We start from the raw sequence: 9,413 nt of genomic DNA on the forward strand, positions 1-9,413 counted from the left end.
TTCTTTGCTAATAACGGGTTTGAATAGCATTCATCCAAAGAGCTCCAAAGCGGCTAAACTGCTTTATTTTCTTTCCCCTTAGATGTGGATGAGTGTGTATCGGGTCGGACCGGGTGTGCTCATGGCTGTGTGAACACTCCAGGCTCCTTCAGGTGTTTGTGTAACCCTGGATTTGAGCTTGGGGTGGATGGGAAGCAATGCTATCGTGAGTCAATGCGTACACACAAACAGTTTCAGACATTGTTAGAAGCCATGTTTGATTAAAAAGTCAACTAAAATTTAGTTAATTTTTTTACTCTGTGTGTGTGTGTGTGTGTGTGTGTGTGTGTGTGTGTGTGTGTTGGTGCAGGCATTGAGATGGAGATAGTGAACAGCTGTGAGAAGGATAAGGGAGGCTGTGATCACCACTGTGAACACACCACTGCCGGCCCTGTCTGCTCCTGTTACCGTGGATACCAGCTTGCAGAGGACCTCAGGATGTGTATAGGTATACAACTACACACACACATACACACACATACAGGACAGTCATTATAATTATACTACCACCTACTGTTGGTGCTACTGGTGGTACTATAATCATTACGGCTGTCGTGTGTGTGTGTGTGTGTGTGTGTGTGTGTGTGTGTGTGTGTGTGTGTGTGTGTGTGTGTGTGTGTGGGTGGCTTTTTCAGACACTGATGAGTGCGAAACTGAAGAGTCTTGCTGTTACCACAACTGTAAAAACTCCCCAGGAGGGTACGAGTGTAGTTGCAATCCCGGATACACACTCAGCTTAGACGGCTGCTCATGTGATGGTGAGTGTTAAACTTCTCTTCAACTTAAAATTTTTTTTTTAACTTAATTATTCGTTTTTAGCTTTCTGGGTTTTGTCTCCTAAATCCTAAAAGGATTGGGACACCTCACTTTGCAGCCATATGGTGCTTCATGGGTTAGAGAAAACCTACATCAATACCTAACTTTTTTAACATCCTTGTGGCTGAATGAACACAAATCTGGACAAACATACTCTAACATTTAGTGGAACATCTTCCCAGAAGAGTGGAGGTTATTGTAAGAGCAAACGGGGACTAAATGTGGAACACGATATTCAAAAACACATCCCAATCTAATCGCAGGTTTTAATCATTTTTGATCAGGTGTGACCAGGAGTTAATTCATTTAAAGATATTTAGAGCCAATTAAAGAATAATTTCATGAGTCATTTATAAAATCAGTCACTTAATGCATTCATTTATGGGGTTCTAAATATTCCTCATTTGTAGCTATAATATTGAATACTGTAGCATGACTTTAGCAAGTATTATTTTATCAATATTATAAGTTCATGCTGGAAGGAACCAAGCACCAGAAAGCAAAATTAAACTTGGATAATCTGTAACCGGAAGAAGAAAACACTCTCATGGTTCAGAACTGGGAAATGCAAACGCCTCAGTAGGTCACAGTAGATTATAATAAAACGCATGGGTTGCAATGCATCACTGTAGGTTACAATAAGTCACAATAGGGTTAGAAGTAACAACAAGTCGTAGTAGGTATAAATAGGTCATTGTAGAACACAGTAAATCACAATAGGTCACAATAGCTACCAGTTGGTGACAGAAGCAAATAGGTCGCAATAGGTCGAAGTAAGTTGCAGTAGGTCTTATTAGGTCACAATAAGTCGCAAAAGTACACAATAAGCCGCAAGGTAACAGTAGATCACACCAAGTCTCAATAGGTGGCAGTAGGTCGCAGTAAGTTGCAATAGTTTACAATAGGTCACAAAAGTCACAACCAGTCACATTAGGTTGCAATTGGTGACAATAGATCACAATAAGTCACAATAGGTTACAACAGGTCGCAATAGGTCAAAGTAAGTTGCAGTAGATCGTATTTGGTCACAATAAGTCGCAAGAGGTAACGATAGAACACACAAGTGGGTCGCAGTAGGTCACGTTAGGTCACGATAAGTCATAACAGGTTGCAGTTTGTCAAAGTAAGTTGCAGTAGGTCGCATTAGGTCACAATAATTCACAGTAGGTCGCAGGTCACAATAAGTCGCAAGAGGTAAGAATCGGTTACAAGTCACAAAAGGTTGCATTAAATCACAATAAATCACAAAAGTCTTAACCATTCACAATAGGTTGTCACATTCGGTCACAATAATTTGCAGTTGCAACAGGTTGCAATAGGGCAAAGTCATAGTAGGTCCCATTAGGTCCAATGAGTTCCATTAGGTTACAAGAAGTCCAAATAGGTTGCAATAGTTCACAGTAGGTCACATTACGATAGATAGATAGATAGATAGATAGATAGATAGATAGATAGATAGATAGATAGATAGATAGATGATAGATAGATAGATAGATAGATAGATAGATAGATAGATAGATAGATAGATAGATAGATAGATAGATAGATAGGTCTCAACTAATTGAAGACTTAACACGGTACTGGTGAACACAGTCAGGTAACACACCAATAAACACAGACCACAGAAACAAAAGCATTAACATAAAAACGATTGAGTGCTTAATTTTTCCGTGTGTGTTACTAGTTACCGTTCATGATTTTTGTCTCTTCTGGTTCTTACCTTCTCCAGTTTTTGACCAATGAGTTGAATTTGATATTAGAATAAAAAATGTGAATTCCCTGAAAATGTGAAAATTTTGCCATTAATTTGTGTTCGATGTTTTTTTAGACGTGAACGAGTGTTTGCTCGAGATTCCAGAGTGTAACCACTACTGCATCAACATACCAGGATCTTACGAGTGTTTCTGCAGAGTGGGCTTCCGGCTGGACCACGACCAACACACCTGTGTTCGTGAGTGCCGCACTAAACACGCATCTCCGAATGAATGAGTGAATTATTGATTTATTGTATATTTCTTTGAAATAAAAAGAGAAACTCCATAGCAAGGACTATGAGAGTGTGGTGTTTTCTGGCTTGCTGTGAATATATGAGTGTGTATTGTGTTTGTGTATTTATGCAGCCCTATATGAGAGTGATCTTGAACCTATTGAAGAGGACGAGCCAGAGGGCGATGAAGAAGAGCTAGAAGTGCTTCGTCTTCCCAACCTGCTGATCCGACGACCCCCTCAACTTCTGCAATACACTGCCGCGCTACATTCACCATACCTCCCTGATGACACACCCGCGTCTTACTCGGGACACACACGAAGCCGAGAACAGCGAGGAGAACTCACCATGATTAGCAAGATCAGTAAGATTACACACACACACACACACACACACACACACACACACACACACACACACACACACACACACACACACTAACATACACACACAACTTTGTTTATATTCCTGAGGATGATGTGCAAAAATATTTGATTCCCTCTTTTAACTTTTTCACATTTTGTGTGGAACTGAAATGAAGTGTACTGTACTGTATTCACCATCTACAAAAATGTTTACACCCCCATTATATTATTGTATCGTGTTACCTTCTTTGCACTGCTTTTAATTAGTGTGTATGCAAATCCCTCAGCCGCCCTGAGTGTGAAATCCAGATCTCAAAAATCCGCAATGAAAAATGCATTATACTTTACAGCACAGTGAAATTCTTTCTTCACATCTCCCAGCGATGTTAGGAAGCTAGGGTCAGAGCACAGGTTCAGCCATGATATAGCACCCCTACAGCACAGAGTTAAGGGCCTTGTTCAAGGGCCCCAATATTAGCAGTTAGCAGTATCCCTGACCTTCCGATCAGTAACCCAGAGCCTAAACCACTGAGATACCACCTCGTATCTTAAAAAAAATGGTCTATTTAGGTACCCAGGATTAAACAAGGGATTCAGAAGGAACGGAACAATGCGTCATTGATCAGTCTGGTCCATTTGTGTAAGTTCAGTTGTTCCTTGTGGACTGTATGTAAACATCTGCTGTGTGAAATAGCATATGGAATTAGCATGCAAGCTTTTGAACTCACCTGTACGCCTGTTCCTGAAAGGATCATAGTTTGTAAGAAAACATATTTGAAGGTATAGGAGTTTGAAGACCAACCAAGCTGTAATCAAGGCCACTGTGGGAGAGCGATCGATTCGGGGGAAGGAAGAACAGTGGGGTGGAGACCAGTTCTGGCAGATCCAGCTTTATTTCTTTACATCTTTCGCGCTTTCTTACACACACACGCACACACACCCACTTGCCTTTCCATGTCCCTCAAAAACAGAGAACAAAGATTAGACAAATTCCCAACAGGTTTGTGATTCTTCCGCTTGTCTCCTCTGGCCTTGCCCTCAATTCACAAACCTGCACTTGGCCATGCCCCCACTCCCACATGTCCCCACTACCCGACTCAGGTCGGGGAGCTATTGGGCCTGCAAACGACTCCCCCCCCTCTGGCATGAGAAGTAATAGGCCACTGCTACCAGCGCCTGCGGTCTGTGGACCACCTTGAATTTAAACAGCTGAAGTGCCAGAAAGTCAGAGGGTGATGACTAGGCAATTCTTCTCTATGGTGCTGTACCAGGGGACCGTGGGACAACATGGCTCCCAGCCCTATGTCTGGCGTGTCTGTCTGCAAGACAAAGGGAAGAGAGAAGTAAGGAGAATGTAAAAGCGGTCAACCACAGTGTGCAGCTTTCACACGACTAAAAGCCTGCTGGCACAACTTCGCCCACCGGACCAGATCTGGTGCTTCTTTTTAAGTGAGATTAGTCAGCGGGCTGGTGACGTCCGAATAATTAGATACTTCCGATAATAGTCGGCCAGCCCCAGGAAATGTCTCACCCCCTTTTTAGTTTTGTTCCAAGTGGAAACCCAGATCGTGTTGAGAAATCTAGTGCCCAAATGCACACTTCTTTGGGCTTGCTGCGAGACTTGCCTCAAGGTTCCCATGACCGCTCTGAGGTGTTGTAGATCACAACAAGTCCATGTTAACCCATGATAAAATTCATTGGAATGCATTCCCGGTCTTGATCCATCCAGGCTGTGACAATACAAAATGTGGAAGCATCCAAGGAAGGGGGTGAATACTTATACCTAACTCTGTATATTACGCTGAATATTAACTGGCAGGCATTCCAGTGTTTGTATATTGTAGTCTACACATTTGTGTGTGTTTGTGTGACAGTGTGTGTTGCAGGCTCATTTGGTGAAGACTGCAGTCTTAGCTGCGACAACTGCACTAACGGCGGGGTGTGTAGAGAGGAGAACGATGGCTGCGTTTGTACACCTGGATGGACAGGCATCACCTGCAACCAAAGTGAGTCTAAGGTGTGCTGATTAAAATGTTCAGAAAAAGTTCTGACTTCAGAACGTTGGATGTAGTAACCGGTTGGATTTAGGAATATCTTGAAGAATGGGAGTCAGATTGTATACATAATGTATGAACAATATAATAATGTTTGACGATTAACATCAAACCTTTACCAACCAGATGAATGTAGAACTTCTGACCAGTCTGATTTGAGATGTGATTAGCGCTGTGGTGTAATGGCTTCATTAATACAGGAGTTATGGGTAGGTGCTTGCTGCTCAAGGGTTTTTCTATATATTAATACCGATGCATAAGAAAACATGGCCTCTAACCTGCCGTACCTCACACACACACACACACACACACACACACACACACACACACACACACACACACACACACACACACACACACACACACACACACACATCTATTCATGCATTAGCGGTTTCTTTGCTAATTCATACTGAAGTGCGGAGTCTGGAATGTGGCTTACTAGGTTTATGAAATCCAGATGGAGACACATAACCACATACTCACACTCAGGGTAAATATTTATCTGACACTAAGATATACATTTTACATCAATTCACCTTCAGCCTTTTTTCAAATGTTTGAAACATTTTATTATTATGGACAGATTGCTAGCTCAGGGAGGGAGAAATGGGAGGCAGGCGACTTTAAGAATTGCAAGAATTGCCTTTATTTTTACCACAGACACGTTTTGCTTTCACGTTTCGGTTTACAGAGACTGTTCTTCTATTCACGTTTCTGCTTCTCACTGAAACAGAAAATAATCTACAGGCACCTGATCCCTACCACTCACTTCTTTGGACTTTGGCCTTCATTCACAAATAGGTGCTCAACCACGCTACTGCTGCAATTACTGTATATTCAAGAATTCAAGAAGAAATTGAGATCAATCACATTTTCTGTTGCTCTTTGTACTGGTTTGTATTTTGTATTGTGCCTTTTCAACTGTTCTATTAGAAAGCAATGAGATAACCAGCTAATTATTTAGTAAATGTGGAAAATTATATTTATAGGCTGATTGTAAAGACTTTGGTGGTTATTTATATGTTGAATTTAGTAGTTATTTGTATGTGGAACTTGGTGGTTATTTATGTGTAGAATTTGTTGGTTATTTATGTGTAGAATTTGGTGGGAATTTATATGTAGAATATAGAATTTGGTGGTTATTTACATGTAGAATTTGGTGGTTATTTACAGGTCAAATCTGGTGGTTATTTATATGTAGAATTTGGGGGTTATTTGCATGTAGAATCTGGTGGTTATTTATATGTAGAATATAGAATTTGGTGGTTATTTACATGTAGAATTTGGGGTTTGTTTGCATGTAGAATCTGGTGGTTATTTATATGTAGAATTTGGGGGTTATTTGCATGTAGAATCTGGTGGTTATTTATATGTAGAATATAGAATTTCGTGGTTATTTACATGTAGAAAATGGTGGTTATTAACATGTCCAATTTGGTGGTTATTTATATGTAGAATATAGAATTTGGTGGTTATTTACATGTAGGATTTAGTGGCTATTTACAGGTCGAATCTGGTGGTTATTTATATGTAGAATTTGGTGGTTATTTGCATGTATAATCTGTTTTTTATTTATATGTAGAATATAGAATTTGGTGTTTATAAACATGTAGAAACTGGTGGTTATTTACATGTCGATTCTGGCGGTTATTTATATGTAGAATATAGAATTTGGTGGTTATAAACATGTAGAAACTGGTGGTTATTTGCATGTCGATTCTGGCGGTTATTTAAATGTAGAATATAGAATTTGGTGGTTATTTACATATAGAATCTGCTGTTTATGTATTAAATAATATAGAATTTGGAGGCTTTGGGTTAGGGTTAGTTATACGAAGAATATAGAATTTATATGTAGACTGAAGATTTGGTTGTTATTAAGATGTAGAATATAGAATTTGGTGGTTATTTCTATGTAGAATATAGAATTTGGTGGTTATTTCTATGTAGAATATAGAATTTGGTTGGTATTTCTATGTAGAATATAGAATTTGGTGGGTATTTCTATGTAGAATATAGAATATTGTGTTTATTTCTATGTTGAATTTACTGGATATTCACATGTAAGTTATGGTAGATATTTATATGTAGTCTCTCCTCTTTCTCTCTGTTAAGATTCAAAATTCCTTGGTGGTGTTATTGGCATGTTTAAATGTAAATGTTCGTTTTGATCAAGCATGGCTACAGAATTATAGAACCATCCATTAAATAGCAACAGAAATAAAGTAAATAAAAATAAAACAGCATCAAAATTAAATTCCTTTTTAAAAGTCAGAAGTCTGCATTCACTGAGGAAGTGCAGCTCCGAAGGAAGTGCAAGTCTAAGTGTACTTCTATCTCTCTGTCTCAGCCTGTGTGGAGGGAACGTATGGCGTCGGCTGTAACAGTGTGTGTGCATGTCAGAACGGTGGACAATGCGATCCAGTAGGTGGGAAGTGTCTCTGCCCTCCTGGAGTCCAAGGCCTGCACTGTGAAGATGGTACACACACACACACACACACACACACACACACACACACACACACACACACACACACACACACACACACACACACACTCCTTTCACTGCTTCGTTTCTGGTTCTATATCATCTTCAATACATTCATAAAACGTTTTAATTTCCGATTACAACCTCGAGATTGTGTGTTTTGTCCCTAGGATGTCCTCAGGGATTTTTCGGGAAGTTCTGTAGGAGAAGATGTAACTGCCCCAATAACGGACGCTGCCATCGTGTGTATGGAGGCTGTTTATGTGCAGCTGGACTGTATGGAAAATTTTGCCATCTGTGTAAGTATCCTACCTAAATAGAGGTATAGTAAGCAGGAAGAGGAAGTAAGATGGAAGTATAGAGAGCAGGTAGAAAGAAAGTGAGATGGAGGTATAGTGGAGAAAGAGGATGGCAAAAAAACCTCTAATGACAAATGTCTCTCGTTTCTTCCTGTATGAAGCATGTCCCAGGTGGACGTATGGCAGTGGATGTTCTCATGACTGTGACTGTGTTCAGGAGAATTCTCTTGAATGTGACGCCCAAAACGGGACGTGTACCTGCAAGCCTGGATATCAAGGCGACCGCTGCCAGGCAGGTGCGCTGGGACATGAAGTTAATAAAATAATTGCAATTGAATTATTGTCACATGGTTGAAAACTCACATGACGTGGTGTAAATAGTATGTTAGTCATGATAAATCTTGTTTCCTGTCCTTTTTTTCTTTAGACCTCTGTCTTACTTGCTGTTCCTTCTCCTTATAACTCCTTATATTTCCTATACATTCTTTCTTGTCCTGTACCTGTTCATTATACTTCCACCTTACTTCTTCTACCTGCTCGCTATACCTCTATCACACGTTCATCTTTTCTGATGGGCTCAATAATCGTCTCCTAATTGTTCCCCTGTTCAGAATGCGACCCGGGTTTGTACGGTGCTCGTTGCCGTGAGCGCTGCGACTGCCCCGGCGGGGTGTCGTGTGACCCCGAAACGGGAAAATGCCCAGAAAAGTGTCCTCCTGGATTCCAAGGAGAGGACTGCTTGCAGGGTGAGAGACAAATCTTTCTCTAAACGTTAAAACCAACTAAGAGTCAAGCAGCTTGCATTTTTTGACTCTGCTGCCCTCTAGTGGCGGATCATCTCAGTGCAACAACCTTAGTGTTTGGTCCGAGTTGAAAAATTTTCCCAGAATTCATCACAGTGATGTGAATCAATCTGGACATCGTCATTATCACTCTGCACTGTAGTGTCTCATACTTGACAAATGACTGATGGATAGAGTGTCTGTCTTTGTCAGTCATTAAATTATTGTGTGTGTGTGTGTGTGTGTCTGTGTGTGTGTGTGTCTGACAAGTTTCATGGAAGACATCATTCATGCTTCAGTAATATTTTATTGAATTACAGGGAATTATCCTGTATAATTAGAATTAGATTTATTTCTGTGTGTGTGTGTGTGTGTGTGTGTGTGTGTGTGTGTGTGTGTGTGTGTGTGTGTGTGTGTGTGTGAATAAGGGAGCTAGAGAGAGAGAGAGAGAGAGAGAGAGAGAGAGAGAGAGAGAGAGATACACAAATAGAGCGATACGCAGAGAGAAATAGGCCGACAGGCAAAGACACACACACACACACACACACACACACACACACACACACACACACACACACAC

At 40.5% G+C, this 9,413-nt stretch overlaps 1 protein-coding gene across 2 annotated transcripts in view; it reads left to right on the forward strand.

Annotated features, from left to right (window-relative positions):
• egfem1 (EGF-like and EMI domain containing 1) overlaps positions 1–9,413 on the forward strand; it is a 56,311-nt gene that overhangs the window by 28,068 nt on the left and 18,830 nt on the right. For both annotated transcript variants that reach the window (XM_083549004.1, XM_083549005.1), the window contains 10 exons: positions 83–205; positions 350–487; positions 675–797; positions 2,684–2,806; positions 2,976–3,206; positions 5,082–5,213; positions 7,615–7,743; positions 7,923–8,051; positions 8,213–8,347; positions 8,663–8,797. In XM_083549004.1, coding sequence (XP_083405130.1) covers positions 83–205; positions 350–487; positions 675–797; positions 2,684–2,806; positions 2,976–3,206; positions 5,082–5,213; positions 7,615–7,743; positions 7,923–8,051; positions 8,213–8,347; positions 8,663–8,797 — 1,398 coding nt within the window. The remainder of the gene's footprint in view (positions 1–82; positions 206–349; positions 488–674; positions 798–2,683; positions 2,807–2,975; positions 3,207–5,081; positions 5,214–7,614; positions 7,744–7,922; positions 8,052–8,212; positions 8,348–8,662; positions 8,798–9,413) is intronic.

The sequence above is a fragment of the Silurus aristotelis genome, assembly GCF_946808225.1.
Source record: "Silurus aristotelis genome assembly, chromosome: 8".
Taxonomy (NCBI): domain Eukaryota; kingdom Metazoa; phylum Chordata; class Actinopteri; order Siluriformes; family Siluridae; genus Silurus; species Silurus aristotelis.